The sequence below is a fragment of the Chanodichthys erythropterus genome, chromosome 23, assembly GCF_024489055.1.
Source record: "Chanodichthys erythropterus isolate Z2021 chromosome 23, ASM2448905v1, whole genome shotgun sequence".
Lineage (NCBI taxonomy): Eukaryota > Metazoa > Chordata > Actinopteri > Cypriniformes > Xenocyprididae > Chanodichthys > Chanodichthys erythropterus.
The window spans coordinates 16,950,504-16,969,018 of NC_090243.1; the positions used below are offsets into that span (position 1 = coordinate 16,950,504).

At 36.9% G+C, this 18,515-nt stretch overlaps 2 protein-coding genes across 5 annotated transcripts; both read right to left on the bottom strand.

Moving 5' to 3' along the window:
- Positions 1-215: 215 nt before the first annotated feature.
- On the bottom strand, positions 216-5,172 carry arf2b (ADP-ribosylation factor 2b). The gene is made up of 5 exons (XM_067378591.1): positions 5,054-5,172; positions 3,853-4,008; positions 3,485-3,595; positions 3,229-3,353; positions 216-1,251 (listed from the first exon to the last, which is right to left on the bottom strand). Exons 2-5 carry the CDS (start codon positions 3,998-4,000, stop codon positions 1,090-1,092), a joined length of 546 nt encoding a protein of 181 aa, XP_067234692.1. The 5' UTR covers positions 4,001-4,008; positions 5,054-5,172; the 3' UTR covers positions 216-1,089.
- Positions 5,173-5,616: 444 nt separating this feature from the next.
- Positions 5,617-18,374, bottom strand: LOC137014323 (mitogen-activated protein kinase kinase kinase 14). 4 transcript variants are annotated; one of them, XM_067378586.1, is made up of 15 exons: positions 18,134-18,374; positions 16,932-17,134; positions 14,363-14,432; positions 13,164-14,262; positions 12,125-12,259; positions 11,584-11,713; positions 11,379-11,507; positions 11,196-11,276; positions 10,948-11,111; positions 9,803-9,953; positions 8,623-9,321; positions 8,432-8,523; positions 6,920-7,034; positions 5,937-6,043; positions 5,617-5,826 (listed from the first exon to the last, which is right to left on the bottom strand). In XM_067378586.1, the coding sequence occupies exons 2-15, from the start codon at positions 17,116-17,118 to the stop codon at positions 5,623-5,625; spliced, it is 3,363 nt and encodes a 1,120-aa protein (XP_067234687.1). In that variant the 5' UTR covers positions 17,119-17,134; positions 18,134-18,374; the 3' UTR covers positions 5,617-5,622. The 4 variants fall into 4 exon arrangements, with proteins under 4 accessions (XP_067234687.1, XP_067234688.1, XP_067234686.1 ...); XM_067378587.1 differs by having other exon boundaries at positions 10,948-11,072; positions 11,196-11,300; XM_067378585.1 differs by having other exon boundaries at positions 11,196-11,300.
- Between the last annotated feature and the right edge of the window lie 141 nt (positions 18,375-18,515).

Here is an 18,515-nt window from a genome sequence, read left to right on the forward strand (position 1 = left end):
TATAAGAAACAAATTGGTGGACGCCATTTTGAAGACCAATGATTTAGAAGAAACTTCCGACCTAGAATACACAGTTTAATTAGATGAACTCTAGATTAATCTTTGTGAAAAAGAACACCGAATTAATCTCAAATTCAGTCTGAAACCTGACACCCCACAAGATTCTCCAAGATGCATGAAATAAACATAACCAAACATGTAATATATGATGTTTTTAATTCAAATCAAATCCAACAATTTGGTGGTAGGGGGAATGTTCAGCAGTCTGTGATTGTGCTCGGGGTCTGTGTGGCGGCTGGAAACAGGTAGTGTACAGTAGGAAACCAGAAACTGCCCACGACTCCACTACCCACATTCGGACACATTCACAAATTAAAACATGGACCTGAAGAGCCAAAAATAAAACAGCCTGATTTTCAAATGACTCAAAAAGAACGATCAAGGATGGTGGTGGTGGGGGAATCTGAGCGAATCGATCCTCACCTGATACAGGTTACAATGCATTTTTTTCCTAAAGATACAGGGCAGGTTTTTAATCTCAATTTAAAGCTTTATATCTAAAGTGTACGTGTTGTATATTCAGCAGGCCTGTAATAATGGCGGAGGAGAGGTGATTCGGTTATCGCAGTGAACGGTTCATATCCGACAACCTTGGTTCTTTCTTCGCCATGTGAAAACCACGCATGGTGCAGTATGGAGCAAAAACAACGAGAGTCGTATTACAGTTTGTGAGGTGGAACGAGAAGAGGAGATGTGTGTGTATAAAAGGCACGCCAGGGGTCATTCCCAAACCAAGCAAACAGACAGAAAAGCCTTCATACACACATGAAACGATACATTCTTGCTAACGTGCATACTAAAGATAAACGCTTCACTATGCACACACACACACAAACACAGTCTGAATCAGCAATGCCCAAACCTAAACGAATGAGGGGGAGGACATGGGATACTGAGTTCAGTCAAAGTCTGGGTCAGTACTGTAGCTGTGTGTGTCTCGCTCTCTCAAACACACACACACAAAACACACACACCTACCCATTCACACAACAACAAACACACACACAGATTTGGAGGCTGTAGACTAGCTCATTTCTGATTTTTCAACTGATTGGAGAGCCAGTCCAGCCCCTCGTAGAGCCCGTCTCCGCTGGTAGCGCAGGTGGCCTGGATGTACCAGTTACGATGACGGAGGGCGTGAAGGCCCAGTTTATCTGTAATCTCAGCTGCGTTCATGGCATTGGGAAGATCCTGTGATGGACAGGAGACAAATACAAACAGAGATTTAAAAATACACGTAAAATCAGCATGAAATGGCATTCAGAACCGTACCCATGTTTTCAAATGAAACAGCATATTTAAATGACAAACTTGATTTTATCCTGCAGGAAGTTCTAAAATTGTACTTTTTTGACTTTAAACTTCAGACCCCCCCAAGCATTAATATTCATGATGAGATATATATTTTTAAACAAGTCTTTAAGAAGCCAAAATTTGCACAAACAAGGTTGCAAAATTTCACCACTATTTTCTGATACACTAAGTATCCACACATTTTAGCGCACAAATGTATTTGAAAATAATACAGTAGTGGCCAAAGGTGATGTCCAGCCTAGGAAAATTGATATCTTTACCCTTTATTTAACGATTTTGTAATCATATTACATTGTTGTGCTTGAAGCTAATTTTTTATTTGTGATAAAGCAATGAAACATGCCAAATTGTGCAAACAGCTTTTGGCCAGGCTGTCACACAAAGACATTATGAGCATGCAAAAACGAGAGAACCAAGAAAAAATGACTTTTTGGCATGTATTTTGCCTTTTTTGCCATAATTTTGTCAGATAAATATCTTAACCAAGTTTATTGTTTTGTTATTCCCTCATATTTAAAATATTTAAAAAAAAAAAAAAAAGAAAATAGTTTCCTCATTTTTAATCATTTAATTGAAATTTTAGGGTCATAAAAAAAACAAAAAACAAAAATAAAAAAATTCCCTCCAGATGTCACTTTTGGCCACTACTGTATATTGCAACCAGTAAAGATAGAGTCATGGAAAATGTAAATACTGTAATAAATATTTACATCAAAGTGTATTTTAAATATATTGTACTCATTTTAATAGCTCTTCGTTTAAATGAAATGCATGTTGCTTTATCAATGAGACAATAATGATAAAAACTGAATAATTTTTGTATCTAACTGAATAGGCTCTATAGAGTGAAAACTACATATCTTTTTTTTTTATTTATCATTTTTGCTATTTATGTAATTTTATAATATTTTTTGCAATATATAGTCATGTGTATATAAATATATAGAGATTTTTTATTTAGTTTTATTATTATTATTTTCTGTACATAGGCTTTACGAAATGTTCACATTTTCAAAATCATTTTCTTTGTTGTTTGCTTTGGCAATACAAAAATTTATGTTTTTGTCATGACAATAAACCCTTCTAAATTGAACTGAAAAGAGTTGGACCCCTATAGCACATCCCAAAAACGGTCTCAAATTTACGCATGTTCAAAATTTCAGGGCATGGTATCAAGACACCATATAAAAACAAAAACATATAATCCCTCCGGATGTCACTTTTGGCCACTGCTGTATATTCCAAACAGTAAATTTACTTATGTTCAAAATTTCAGGGCATGTCAGCTTTTTTCCCCATCACTAGATGATTAGAAATAAAAGATAAAAATATTAGATCTCAAATACTTATTTTAGAACAAGTTTATCTATTTACAAAGTGTAAATTGTGTCAGCTGGCTGGTGCCATTCTGTGCAACTTCAGCAAGATATGCAATTTTTTTTTCACCAAAACTTCAGAGTATCAGCTACTGTTATGTGCATTTTTTTTAACTATATTTAGTGAAAGTATTATTTAACTTGCATTGGGTATCAGAGGGTTAACCTGTTTTTAATGTAGTCTGGGTTGTATTTTCTTTGTGTCTTTTTTAAAGATGAGAACGTCAAGTAACCTGTTCATGTTGGCATCTGTCCAAATTGACAAGCTTCTGAATTTAACCAGTTTAATTTCACAGTGGTTTTGATGTCAACAACAAAAGGGTAGCATTTTCTTCTCTCTTTTAAAGCAGACAAGTCAATTTATCTCACCATCATGACTATGCATGACAGTATGGTTGGTTGCTTTTATTATTTGCATGTAATATTGTTTCAAAGAGCCGTGGAGAGATGGGCAATACTGCAGATAAGTGATGCTCACCTGTTTGTTTGCAAAAACGAGAAGGACTGCGTCACGCAGCTCGTCTTCTGCTAACATTCTTGTCAACTCCTCCCTGGCTTCATTAACTCGTTCCCTGTCATTACTATCAACTACGAAGATCAGGCCTGCCAACAGGAATATCAGGAAAATCATTACAATAATAATTGTTGAACATGATTTTGTAACATTGTTACATCACAAGCAAATTTGCATCAATTCATTTTTACAGCAAAATACACTCATTTTGATTGTTTACCTTGAGTGTTCTGGAAGTAGTGCCTCCAAAGCGGCCTGATTTTGTCTTGGCCACCAACATCCCAAACTGTGAAACTGATATTCTTATACTCTACCGTTTCTACATTAAAACCTGCAAGTGAAAAGAGGAGAAAATAACTATAAAGCTTGGACATTACAGACACAAATTCAACACGCACAAAGAAAAACAAAGCAGATAATGTGAACATGGCAACGTTGAGATGAGAACAAAAGAGCTTTGTGCAACATGATGCACAAGGTCAAACTGTGAGAAACATGTGAAAAATCAAGATAGCAAACACTGCCAAAAACAAATAACAGATGTGTTAAAAAAAAAAAAAAAAAAGAAAATGACGTCTTCAGCCATACCGATAGTGGGAATAGTGGTAACTATTTCTCCCAGCTTGAGTTTGTACAGGATGGTGGTTTTACCAGCGGCATCAAGACCGACCATGAGAATTCTCATCTCCTTCTTCCCGAATAAACCCTTAAACAGGTTTGCAAAGACATTCCCCATGCTTTACACTGCAAAATTAAGAGTTAAACATATTTTTCAATTTAAAAACAGGTTATACAGCACATAAGATACATACTACATGCATTTCAGTGTTTTGACTTTAATTCAAAAGCACCATTTCAAAACAACACACAGTAATGTTCATACACGGTCACATTTTCATTAAAGTTCACAGGAAGAAAATATTGTCTGATATTAGGTGACATCAGATGTAGCTTTTTATTTTTTATGAATCAATGTATAACAAGGTCTTTGAAACTGGGATCGACAGTCTCTATGCTTCAAAGCAATGCAATAACACTTAAATAAGGCTAATGTCATTTAAATGGCTGTTTACAATAAAATATAAGGCACATTTTGTGAATAAATGTCTAAAAAAATGGACAAACACCATTAGATGTGTATGGGACAGAATCTGTGGCAGACTGATAGCTAGTCAATATTTAATCCAAAGTTTAAAAGACGAGGCTTAAGTTAGTCCCAGTCTAAAATGCATGTTTGAGCTGTTTTAACTGAAAGCAACTTACACTGACATCTCTTAAAATATATCACTTCCATTGTTTTGATGCACACCAGTAATGTTTTTTTTTTTTTTTTTTTCCTAAGGCACGTTTATAAAAGCTACTTAAATGCCCTAATTAAACTAAGGCTAATCCTGGCATAATCTAAACCCTGTCTGTGAAACCGGGCCTTTAATACTTAAAACTAAGATTAATTTAACAATACTAACAATACATTGTAATGGCGATAACCTCTGTTATAATAGCAGATTAGCTAGTTTTTAACCACAAACAATTTTAAGATTATTTTACAGACAGTTTTAAGTACTAATACATAATATTTGAGGCGCGTTTTCCTCAAATAAACAGATTTTTTTGGACCAAGCATCTTTAGCAGATTAGCCGACTAGCTACACACAAGATAAGAGCAGCCAGCTGGTACTTTAAATGAAGGATTATATCATTTTAAAACGGATAAATATATGACTAATGAGCTTAACGTAATTATCAATAAGTGAACATGTTTATCACGAAGGCAGCAAAATAAAGTCACCTCTAAACCGGGGCTTCTCGAGCTTTATGTCTCCACTGCTGTAGCGCACCGCTGTCACTGCAAAATGGCGTATGTAGCAACTCAACGCACCGGCTAGACAGGTCCCGCCCACCACATAATTCGATCCAATCAGATAAGTAGAACAATGCAGAATCCCGCCTTCTATAAGTGAGCGCCAATCAGAACGACCGACAGATCCGGTTGGATTTGGGAAATGAGGAAGTAAGAACTTCCGATCTATTGTAGTAACAGTACACGCCTTAGTTTACATTGTAATAGCGTTTGTCTTCATACACAAAAATATATGTATTTTATATTAAAGTATTGAGCGTTTTCTAAAACGGTGTGTCTGTGTATATTTTAATATTGACCAACAGCGTTGTCTTCATAACAATAACTATAAATACAACAAATTAACAACATACCTGTACATTTGCGCCAAAGTAATTGTATAATTTGACACATTAGGATTGAATTCAATCCAACACAAATTAATACACAAATGCATACAAATGAATAGAAAGAGATGTAAACAACTCCAGTTCTGTTTGTTTGTGTGGTCACTTTTGCTAGAGTGCCAGTGTTGAGCAGGTGTCTGAATGTCCATCATATTCTTGCAGCTCTAATTTCCCATCTCGGACTCTCCAATCCCAGCTGGGATTGCCATCAGGAGCAGGGACACACTGCAGCCACATGCCCGACTCGCACACTTCTGTGTCCGGAGACACCAGCCGCCCATCCAGCGTGGCCAAACTGAAGGTCCTCAAAGATATCTGTGACACAATTTTATCAGTTACTAAAAAATTAATCAAATTGCTTATAATAACGTGAAAAGCCAACTTGTATTTGAATCTTAAAAACCTACATCACACTAAAATCTCACCTGTTCACTGATTCCCACAGCAATGTGTCCGATTTTCACCTGAGGCCTTTCTCTGATCTTTAAACTCTCTCCACTTACATCTTCCACCCATATATCCACACCAAGACCTGTACACGGCACAAATCAATACATGACATACATAAGCACTTAAAGGATCAGTTCACTTTCAAATACAATTTTCCTGATAATTTACTCACCCCCATTTCATCCAAGATGTTCATCTCTTTCAATCTTCAGTTGAAAAGAAATGAAGGTCTTTGATGAAAACATTCCAGGATTATTCTCCTTATAGTGGACTTCAATGGACTCCAAAGGGTTGAAGGTCAAAATTACAGTTTCAGTGCAGCTTCAAAGGGCTTTAAATGATACCAGACGAGAAATAAGAGTCTTATATAGAGAAACCATTGGTCATTTTCGTAAAAAAAAAAAAATACAACTGTATATGCTTTATAAACACAAATTATCGCCTTGCACGTGCTTCCGCTTTCTGTATTCTTCAAAAAGCTTATGCTGTATGTCCTACGCCTTCCCTATTCAACTTACGCAACGAATCCGGCACCAGTTTTGTTTTTTTTCTGTAAGTTGAATAGGGAAGGCGTAGGACATACAGCATAAGTTTTTTGAAGAATACGGAAAGCGGAAGAACGTGCAAAGCAATCATCTGTTAATATAAAGCATATACAGTTGTATTTTTTACGAAAATGACCGATCATTTTGCTAGATAAGACTCTTATTCCTCGTCTGGGATCATTTAAAGCCCTTTGAAGCTGCACTGAAACTGTAATTTTGACCGTCAACCGTTTGGAGTCCATTGAAGTCCACTATAAGGAGAATAATCCTGGAATGTTTTCATCAAAAACCTTCATTTCTTTTCAACTGAAGATTGAAAGACATGAACATCTTGGATGACATGGGGGTGACTAAATTATCAGGAAAAATCTTATTTGAAAGTGAACTAATCCTTTAATGATGATGAGACCTACCTTCAAAGTAGCAAGAAGGCGTCTGATCAGTTGACACGGACCAATCCACATTGAAGCTTTGATCATCTGCGGTGCTGCAGGAGGAGAAGACCCCTGAGCTTAAATCATCAGAGTCCTTTAAAACAAGAACATGGGGTTCATTTGATGTTCTGGCAAAATAAACCTTAAAGGGATAGTTCACCCATAAATGAAAATTTGATGTTTATCTGCTTACGCCCAGCGCATCCAAGATGTAGGTGTCTTTGTTTCTTCAGTAGAACACAAAACTCCAACCATTGCTGTCTGTCAGTCTTATAATGCGAGTGAATGGGAACTTCGTCTATAAAAGTAAAAAAAAACATGCACAGATAAATCCAAATTAAACCCTGCGGCTCGTAACGACACATTGATGTCCTAAGACAGGAAACGATCGGTTTGTGCGAGAAACCGAACAGTATTTATATCAGTTTTTACCTCTAATACACCATTATGTCCAACTGCTTTGCGCACGGCATCCGGTGCGTGAGGTGTGCATGCGCTCTGGCATAGTTTAAAGGATTAGTCCACTTTCAAATAAAAATTTCCTGATAATTTACTCACCCTCATGTCATCCAAGATGTTCATTTCTTTTTTTTTTGGTCGAAAAGAAATTAAGGTTTTTGATGAAATCATTCCAGGATTATTCTCCTTATAGTGGACTTAAATGGACTCCAAACAGTTGAAGGTCAAAATGACAGTTTCAGTGCAGCTTCAAAGGGCTTTAAACGATACCAGACGAGGAATAAGGGTCTTATCTAGCAAAACAATCGGTCATTTTCTAAAAAATACAACTGTATATACTTTATAAACACAAATGATCACCTTGTACGTGCATGGAAAAAATAGGAAAGGGTAGGACTGGCGGCACGTTCATTCCTTCAGTTGAATAGGGAAGCCGTAGGACATACAGCATAAGCTTTTTGAAGAATACGGAAAGCGGAAGCACCTACAAGGCAATCATTTGTGGGGGAAAATCCTGGAATGTTTTCATCAAAAACCTTAATTTCTTTTCAGCTAAAGAAAGAAAGACATGAACATCTTGGATGACATGGGGGGTGAGTAAATTATCAGGAAAATTTTATTTGAAAGTGGACTAATCCTAGAGCGCATACACACCTCATGCACCGGATGCCGTGCGCAAGGCAGTTGGACATAATGGTGTATTAGAGGTAAAAACTGATATAAATACTGTTCGGTTTCTCACACAAACCAATCGTTTCGTGTCGTAGGACATCAATGTGTCGTCACGAGCCGCAGGGTTTAATTTGGATTTATCTGTGCATGTTTTTTTACTCTTATAGATGGAGTTCCCATTGACATGCATTATACGACTGACAAACGGCAACGGTTGGAGTTAAAAATCATCATCTGTGTTCTACTGAAGAGAAACACCTGCATCTTGGATGCCCTGGGGGTAAACAGGCAAACATCAAATTTCCATTTTTGGGTGAACTATCCCCTTAATAAAAATGATTATTATGACTGCATGTTCACCTCCTCACTAAGATCTTGCTCAGAGTCACAGCGGCTGGTGCAGATGAGAGGTTGCAGTCTGTGAGAATCAGGTAAACTTTTGCCTTTTTGTTCTGTTCAAACCAAGAACGATAATTATAAATACATGATAATAAGAACCGACTCTATAAAAGTACGTACAAACTGGAAGCAATCGATCAAATCCAGCTCACCACTCTTCCTCAGCATGACCGACTCTTCCTCAGACTCAGAGTAGCTGTCTTCTTCACTATGCAGTTGAGCTTCTTTCGGGCAATAAAGTGTTTGGAGCTGTAGAAACGGTTCCCACTCTTGTGCCAAATCGCTTCCCAGCTCTCGAAGACTCTCCAAATCACTCTCCACCTCTTCATCATCATCATCATCATCCACAAAGCTTCGGATGTCTCCATCCCAGCTCTCCGACTCCTCTAAAAGACTTCTGTCATATTCGCCACATCCTCCAAACACAACTCTCTTTTCCATGAAATGATCAGCTTCAGCATCTGTTTGATCAGTCAGATGTTCGTTGATCTGAGTCTCTTCGTCAGATTCAAGCTCTCTGTCATCCTCTGAATAGTTTCGCTTCTCACCCCAGTATCTGTCCATCCAGCTGCTCGTCTTGTCTCTTGTTAGTTTGTTCATATCTGCATCCTCATCCCACTCGCTTTCCTCAGAGTCAGAATCATCCTCGTTCAGTGCTGCCTGTCTCCATGTGCTCAACCAGTGGATTGTGGGTGCTGAGAGGTCTTCTGGGAAGCTAGGAGGCTTTGTTGTCATGGTAGATTCTGGACTTTTCGGGATGGATGGGTCAGAAGAGCTCCCATTTAGACAGTCTTCAAATGGAGGTGCTGAACGTTGTTCGGCTGATGCTTCAGGCCCAGAGAGCCCACATACTAAATGTGCATAAAATAAAGGGCTTTTTTACCAAATTAATAATTTATTAAATTGATCAAAAGTGGCAGTAAAGACTGTTCTTTTGAACTTTCTATGTAAGAATCCTAAAAAAAAAAAATGTTTACAGTTTTCCAACATTGATAATAATAATAAATGTTTCTTGAGCAGCAAATCATCATATTAGAATGATTTCCGAAGAGTCATGTGACTCCTAATGATGCTGAAAATTCAGCTTTGCATCACAGGAATAAATTACATTTTAAAATATATTCAGATAGAACACTTTTATTTTGAATTTAAATAATATTTCACAATGTTACTGTTTTTACTGTATTTTTATGCAGCCTTGGTGAGCAGAAGAGACATAAAAACAAAAAAAATCTTACCAACCCCAAAAATTTAAGCAGTAGTGTACGTTAGTAGGTTGACATTCTATATATTTACATTATACACATTTCATCACCATAAAACATTTCGAACCTGTTCTGAGTGCTTTAACAGTTTTTTGCAGCAGTTCGGATGCTGAGTGTCTCTCTCCTGGTTCCTTAACCAGTCCCCCCTTGATGACATCACAGGTCAGGGGGTCACAGTCAGGTGGAATCTCCCATAGAGGAGGGGGCTCACTGACGATCTGATAATCATAACAGATTTCAACATAGTTACACAGACTGCATATAGAGTCAAGGCATCAACAGTCTTGAAAACACACAGACATTATGCATGTATATATCGCACAAGTCAATAGTTTAGACGGAATTTTAGTTTTGATTGAATTTATGTTCATTATGATCTTAAACGTATGTTGATCTGTATGCTTAAATGTGTGAAATTAGGTTTGATCAGAACTGTTTTGTTTTAAAGTTTTGCAATTTGGTTAAAATGAGGTCAGAGATATATGTTCTTGTCTGTTTTTTTTTGTTTGTTTTTTTTTGTTTTTCTGTTTGTTTTTGTTTTGCTTTATGCAATGCTTTGGCAATATGTACCTAAATATGTTATGCCAATAAAGCAATATGAACTGAATTGAGTGAGGGATGCACTGATAATAAAATATTCATGTTATGGATACACTCAATAAAAAAATATATATATATTTCTGGCCAAAATATGTGTCAAATATGCTAAATATATGTTATGTATACAAATTTGTTTTCATGCCAAAATAGATTTTTTGTAAAACATACTTTTAAAAATATATATTAGTTATGAATATAATAATGAAATATCTGAAAATATATTTTTTGCTGTATGGGTTGTATAACTGAAAACCTAAAGTAAATGTATAAATTAAAGATTAACTTCTAAAGATTAACATCTTATGTGTGAAATTAAACTTTGTGGACAAATATAAATGTTATTAAATATGTATTAATTACATATATTATACATATTTATATTTGTTAAAATGTTAATAAATAATGTGTATATGTAAATAAGAAGTATAATTGACAGCACTAACATATACATATAACATTTCCATGTGTGTTTTTTTGATGATTTTACCATTATTCTAAAATGTTGGAAATGGTCATAATTAAGAATGAGGAGGTGTGTTAATTTTGACTGGTTGTGTCTAATAAGGTGACTTGCTTCCTAAGCAGCACACACAGACTGCATGCTCACTTCACCTTCAGATAGAGGGGATGAGGATAGTATCGTGTCCAGGGCTGGTGTCCATTGAGCATGTGCAGTAACATACAGCAGCTGCTCCAGACGTCAGCTTTAGCAGAGCGATGGTCGCCCCTCGCCACCTCTGGAGGCATATGAGACTCAGTGCCACGGAGAATGTTCCCTACACACACACACCACACACACTGCATCTATTATTCTTTATAAGTAGGCATGGATGCATGCTGGAGTGTGTGTGTGTAGTCACCTCTGAAGGTTTTGATGCTGTATCCTCCCTGATTGAGCGTCTCAGAGAGCCCGAAATCACACAAAAAACATTGTCTGCCATCTTCAGACAGCAACACGTTGTCAACTACACATGAAATCAACACATGAATGATCTCAGGGATTTCTTGTACTGAAAATCCATAGCAATGAGCGTGCCACAAACCTTTCACATCAAGGTGTACGACGCGTCTGCTGTGCAGGTGTTTGAGAGCCTGCAGCACCTGAGAATGATAATACAGAGCCAGTTCTTCAGACAGACGACCCCTCGCTCTCAGCAACTGAGCTAAAGAACCTAGAGAGAGAGAATTGATTGGCTCAAATATGAGTTGACTTGATTTTTAGAGGCTTCCACTGGTAAAAGTGATCACCTCTTTTCAGGTCCATGAAGAGAATCACATTGGGTCCTTCTCTCACGGCTCCATACAGCTGGAGGACACGAGGAGACTCCATCCTGCTCCATGTTTCTACTTCCTCCCACCTAAAACTACAAAGGGGAATCTTCACAAGAGAGCAATGCATTGGATCAGTTAGGAAATAATCACAGAGAGTCACAGGAAATGGTTTTCATGCATTTTTTTCCAAAAACACTGCATGCAATCAAGAATATTCAGAGCTATTTAGCGTTACACTCTTAAAAATAAAGCTTCCAAAAGGGATTTTCACAGAAATGCCATAGAACAACCATTTTTGGTTCCCCAAAGAACCTTTCAGTGAATAGTTCTAAAAATAACTATTTTTTCTTAGTTTGAAGAACATTGTTAAATTCTAAAGAACCATTTCCCACTATAAAGAACCTTTTGTGGAATGGAAAGGTTCCATGGATCATGTTCAAGGTTCTTCATGGAACCATCAATGCCAATAAAGAGTGTGCAAGTAATTTTAATATATAAGTCAGAAATGGATATTTACCCTCTTGGCGGCACATGTAAATCCTGTTTGTTTGTCCCGAATGCTGAAGACGTCTCCATAAGACCCGTTTTGAATGTGGCGGAGAAGTGAATATTCACGTCCCTCTCGATATTCTGAGTTTTTCACCTGGAGGAACTAAGAAATAATGTGCACCATGAAAACTGCTGTAAATAACTGTATAGAAAAAAAGATAATGAAATTGATAGATAAAAAAAATTGTTCTGCCGGCCTCAGATTTAACAAAATGATCTGAACTGTACCGTTTTGAAATTGTTAAAAACTGGGTCATGTGGGAGGAACTGGTAATAAAATATTCTCATTATGAATCAAAATTCTTTTCATGTTTTTCCTTTGACATATAACACTCACTTAAAAGTTCATCTTTAATTTATACATTTATTTGTTAATTTATACATTTACTTTATGTTTTCAATTAGAAAACCCATACAGAAAAAAATATATTTTCAGATAATTTTTATTATATAAATAAATATAATAATATATATTTAATATTTTTCCCCTTGCCAAAATATATTTAAAATATATGCTAAATGTACAAAATTTACTACAATGGGCAAGAAAATACATTTCCAATCCTAAAATACATTTTGAGTAAACGCTAAACGTTTTTTGTAAACATATTTTGGACAATATAAATATATTTAGACAATAAATAAAAAATTGCCCCAAAATATGACGACATAACTAAAACATATTGAAAAAAAAATAAATATTATATATATTTTTTTTTTCTATTTATTTTTTTTTTATATATATATTTTTGTATAGTTTAAAATATATTTGAGAAAATATATTTAAATGTATTTTTGATGTCTAAATTAAAAATAAAAAAACAATTAAAGATTAACTTTAAGTGAATGTTATATGGCAAAGGTTATCTAAATGAGAATGAACAATTAAACTTTCAAAATCAGGCAATACCTTATAATTTTGCCCCCTTTATGTACATAAACATTATAAATATTCACATTTGTATCTTGTCTACTGTCAAGCTGCATTACTGTCTTTAGTCACACACCTGCTTAGGGTGGAAGAGAAACCCCTCGTTCACATTCATGTCTTTCTCCTGCGTTACTTCTTTAACCATTTTACCGAAAAATTCAGAGAAATGCCAACGGTCCGTTTGAGTCACAACGCCCCACAGTTCACCTGCTTCCAGTTTGAAGCAAAACCCTGAAATGCAAGACTCGGAATCGCTTTCTGTGTTGCTGCAGATGTCTTCAAATGTACCTAGAGCATCAAAGCAACCTGGCAAAAACACTTCAGGGAATTTTATGCCACCAACACCCTCCAAACCACAGCTGTCTGAATCTGAGCTGCTTGTTAGTCTGTCCGTGTTACAGTCTGTGGTGTAGCATGAAGTCTCAGAGCTGTAGTTCAATCTAGATGAAGCTGAACCCCACTCCGCCTCGACTAGACTGTCACGGTGGTCGGTTTCTGTGCTGTCAGCTCTCCTTTCCCAGTCTGTGTAAATGCAAGTCGAATTGAAGTCAAAATCATCTATGAATGACCCAAGGTGATCAGCGTTCAACCTGGAAGTATAGCAGGAATATCCAGAACCTGCTGTAGCTTCTATACTGCAACCAGGCAGGTTACTCGAGACGTACAAATCTTCAGAGTCTTCATCAAAGCTGTTCCAGACATATACAGGGTCTTGTTCATTACATACATCAGTTTTGACAAGGGTATTGTGAGTATTACAGTCAACTGGAGTAGTGTGACAAGAAGAGTCGCATCCCTTGATGCTCTCAGCATAAATATACTCAAACTCAGAGTCCAAGTTTGGTTCCACACCGCCAGATATCGAGCTGGTGGAAGGAAAGTCAACCTCCAGCCTGTGAAGACATAAACGGGAAATGCCAACATCCTGAGGACAATCCCACACGTGGGAGATCTGCTGAGGTTGGGATAGACGCTCTGGTGTTGAGGAGCATCTTGAGAAGTTGTTGCTCTTCTGGTCTGAATCGACCGGAGCATTTCCTTTCTTTCTTGCTCTGTATTTTCTGTAAGTTTCCCTTCTTTTCTTCATGTCTTCAATCTCCGTTCTGCGTTTCCAGTGATGTTTCCTGAAGCTGTAGGATGTAGCTTTCTTCTCTCTCTTACTAGATGCATCAGACCTTTGAATTACCACAGAAAACCTCACGGTTAAATCAATAAATGGAACCATAAACATGTCGTTTAATTGAAAGTAAATGGAAAGAATCACATTGTGCAAACCTGTTGCTGATGCACGACTCAATATTGTTGTCTTCTGTACTTGTAAAGCCAGACGTTTGATATTCCTCACCTGTAAATACACATAAATATCACTTAAAACATATGAATATTAACACAAACATAAATTCGACAGCAACTTCCCATCCAAATCAACCTCAAAAAGTTCACAGTCTAGTGTTGTTTTTGTTAAAGGGCACATATCATGAAAATATGACTTTAATGATTTTGGCTGCGTGAGATTCTCCAGCTTTGTTGTTGTTGAGCGACCTGTTAAAGCTCCGCCCTCTTCTGGAAAGCGGGCGGGGAGCAGCAGCTCATTTGCATTTAAAGGGACATACACAAAAATGACGTGTTTTTGCTCACACCCAAATAGAGGCAAATTTGACCAGCTATATTAAATGATCTGTGGGGTATTTTGAGCTGAAGCTTCACAGACACATTCTGGGGACACCAGAGATTTATATTACAACTTATAGAGAGGGTACTATAGGTCCCTTTTAACTAAACTAAATCATTTTTGTTAACTAAAATTAAGCTAAAATAAAACATGATAAAATATTACATTTGAACAAAAATTCAAAAACTTTTTTTTTGGCAACTTAAGCCGCGTTTCCACTAAAATTACCCAGAACAAAATCCCCCAGACCTATTGCTAGCTGCATTTCCATAGAGGTCTAAAGTACTGTGAAGATAGTCTGGTGACGGAGGACTGCGTGCAACTTTCCAGTTCCTGCTGGATTACATCCTCTGCATATAAGCTTAATAAAGCCTGAACCTCATCGTCAGTCCATCGGTCGTATTTTTTAAACTCCATTGTTGGTGCACACACCACAACAAACTTAAAAAAAATTATGGTTGAAATAAAATGCTGTGGAGTCAAACAATCAAAATGCTGCATGAACTCAACCAATCAGCATGTTCAGCGCCCAAGTCCCACCCCGAAAGTTCCAGAACTTTGAAAAAGTACTACCAAAGTCCCTTTAAGACAAGTCATTTCACTCGGCGGCCATCTTTGAAACGCCTCTCAGGCATCCTGGGCATCATGCAATCTCTTTGTATGGGGAAACATCAAATTCTCCAAAACTGTTCGCCAACCTTACGATTAAATTTCATATTTGAAATCAACAATGAAATCTAACAACAACCGGCTCATAAATTTAGTTTCTCTTCGGAGGCGCGCGTCTGACTGTTTCTATAGAAACCGGTGATTCTAACGGCAGCTGAAGTGACGCGAAGACTTTACCAGTCGGCGATTGGCTCTTATTTAGAAGGCGGGACTTATTCCGCCATATTGCAATACGAGTGACACGTCTTGTGTTATTCTATAGTCTTTGGTACTACCTAGTGAGTACATTCTGAATGGGAATATTTTTACCCAGAACTTTATTTAGACCCTGGTTCCTGTGGTAAAAACACATACCACCCAAAGTTCCTATTTCCTAGGGAAAGTTCCGGCGGTGAAAACGTGGCTTAACTGAAATAAAATAAGTTTTAGTACTAAAATTATTACAACTGAAATAGACATAAAAAATAAATTAAAGCAAAATAGTACAATGTTGTCTTGTAAATGTACCCTCAGTCTGAGACTGACACAAGACCGAGTACTCAAGACCGAGACAAGATCTTCAAAAAATATAGTTTCGAGACCGGTCTCGAATACTACAACACTACTAGACAGTTCTTGGAAGAAAGTTCATTTCTAAGAATATAAGATCCTCTTCTGACTAAAAAGTAGTTGACATCCTTTCTTGAACCCATTAACCTTTAAAGGGATAGTTCACCCAAAAATGAAAATTCTGTCATCATTTACTCACACTCATATCATTCCAAACCCATAAGACTTTTGTTCATCTTCGGAACACAAATGAAGATATTTTTGATGAAATCTGAGTGATTTCTGTATCTCCGTTGACAGTCTATGCAACTACCACTTTGATAATTCAAAAAGTTCATAAAAGAGATCGTAAAACTAATCCAATATGAATTGAGCGGTTTACTCAAAATTATCTGAAGAGACAATGACTTTATACACTAAACAGATTTCATTTAGGCTTTTATTCACATATAAACATTCATTAACTCACACATCAGTTGGTAAACAGAAGCTCAAACATGCTTGATTGACATGTGTGACAACCAATGAGGTTCATTCTTGCGTTATGCAGCAAGTTTGAGCTTCTGCAGGAATGATTGAGATTTGTTCTCGCGCATCAAGCAAGTGCGGTTGAGCTGTTTATATTCTCTGATCAAAGTTTATATGTGAATAAACGAAATCTGTTCATCATATAAAGTGATCGAGTCTCTTCAGAAAATGAATGTGGATTAAACCGCTCAATTCAAATTGATTATTTTACAATCTCTTCATAAACTTTTCGAAGCATCAAAGTGCTACTACGTAGCTGTCTATGGAGGGACAGAAAGCTCTCAGATTTCATTAAAAAAATCTTAATTTATGTTCTGAAGATGAACTAAAGTCTTACGGGTTTGGAACAACATGAGGGTGAGTAATTAAGGACAGAATTTTCATGTGTGGGTGAACTAAGCCTTTAAAGTGACTGTCCTCTCTCACCCCTCGGCATGATGTTTGAAATTCTAGTGTCTTCTACACCCACTGGCTGAGGTTCCTTTAAAGCTCTTGGCTGAAGTTCAGGCGCCTCTCCACACTCTGTGCCGGACGTCGAGGTCCCTTCATCCAGATAAACCAGTGTAGACACCTCTGTAAGCCTGCTGGAGCGAGACATGGTCGGTATGGCCATTTCTCGTTCGTCTCAACTAAAAAAATAAGCAAAAATGGAGGTCGGTAAGATAACAGGGGCATCACTTTCTTCACACTTCCTGATACAAACACACTCTCAGATAGTGTGTTCATTGGAGAGCAGTTGCTGGGGTGTATTAATAGAAGTGACATTTTGGCACGTTTGAAGCTGCGTGTCTCTCGCTTCCCTTCAGCTGTCCCAGTCTTTCCCTTTCACACTTTCTCATACCGGATCATTTATCAGTCCCAACATTCTTGCAATTTTTGTCAGTCTCTTTACCATCTCCATTGAAATTTGATTTCTACTTACTGTTTGCTGTATAGTCAAACTTTCATACAGTGATTTAGTTCATTCGTACCTCAACATCATCACACATGCTCAGAATGCCTTCATTACATAAAGCATTCACACCTATCAGCTCCATAATCAACACACAACAGGATAGTTATGCAAGAATTACAAGTTAAAAGTTGTTTTCAGCAAGGATGCATTAAATTGATCAAAAGTGACAGTAAAAAGATAAGTAAATATTTTCTTTTCTTTAAAGAATACTGAAAAAAAGTGTTTCAACAAAAAATATTAAGCAGCACAACTGTTTTCAACATTGATCATAATTAGAAATGTTTCTTAAGCAGCAAATCAGCATATTAGAATGATTTCTGAAGGATCATGTGACACTGAAGACTGGAGTAATGATGCTGAAAAAGTCAGCTTTGCATCACAGGAATAAATTACATTTTAAAATATATTACAATAGAAAACAGCTATTTTGAATTGTAATATTATTTCACAATTTTCTGCTTTTATTGTATTTTTAACCCATTAACTAAAGCCTCGTGAGACATTAAAACATAAATCTTACCAACTCCAAACGTTTGAATAGTCCTGCAGATGCATTTTGATTTAGCTGTTATCTATTTTTACACACCTACTCGCTTTAACTCGGCTTACACCAGTATACTAAGTTGTTCCGGTCAGGTGTTGTTTAAGTTCTCTAAACCAAATGTCAACATACCAGAAGAATCAGCCTGGACAGGGTTCTGGAAATCTGCAAACTTTCTCTTGTTTTCTTCCTTCGTCAAACACACTTGGCTGATGAATATTTTTTCACTCTTGTATGGCTTCAGTCGATGGTAACGTGTTTTAGCCGGTCTGAGTGAGACCTCAAACACACGCAAGCTGTGAAACATGAGACCATCAAGCAACAGCTATTTGGAAAATCTGTGTCAGCCTCTCTGATTGGTTAAAGACATTTACATGCCTATTCCAATACTGGTAAAAATTCAATCACTTTGCCGAGATGGATCTGCCAACACGCACCATGGAAACCAGACAGAGTTTATCAAAACAGTCTGAGGAGACACGAATGAGTCAACGTGCAATCTATTTTAAAAGTA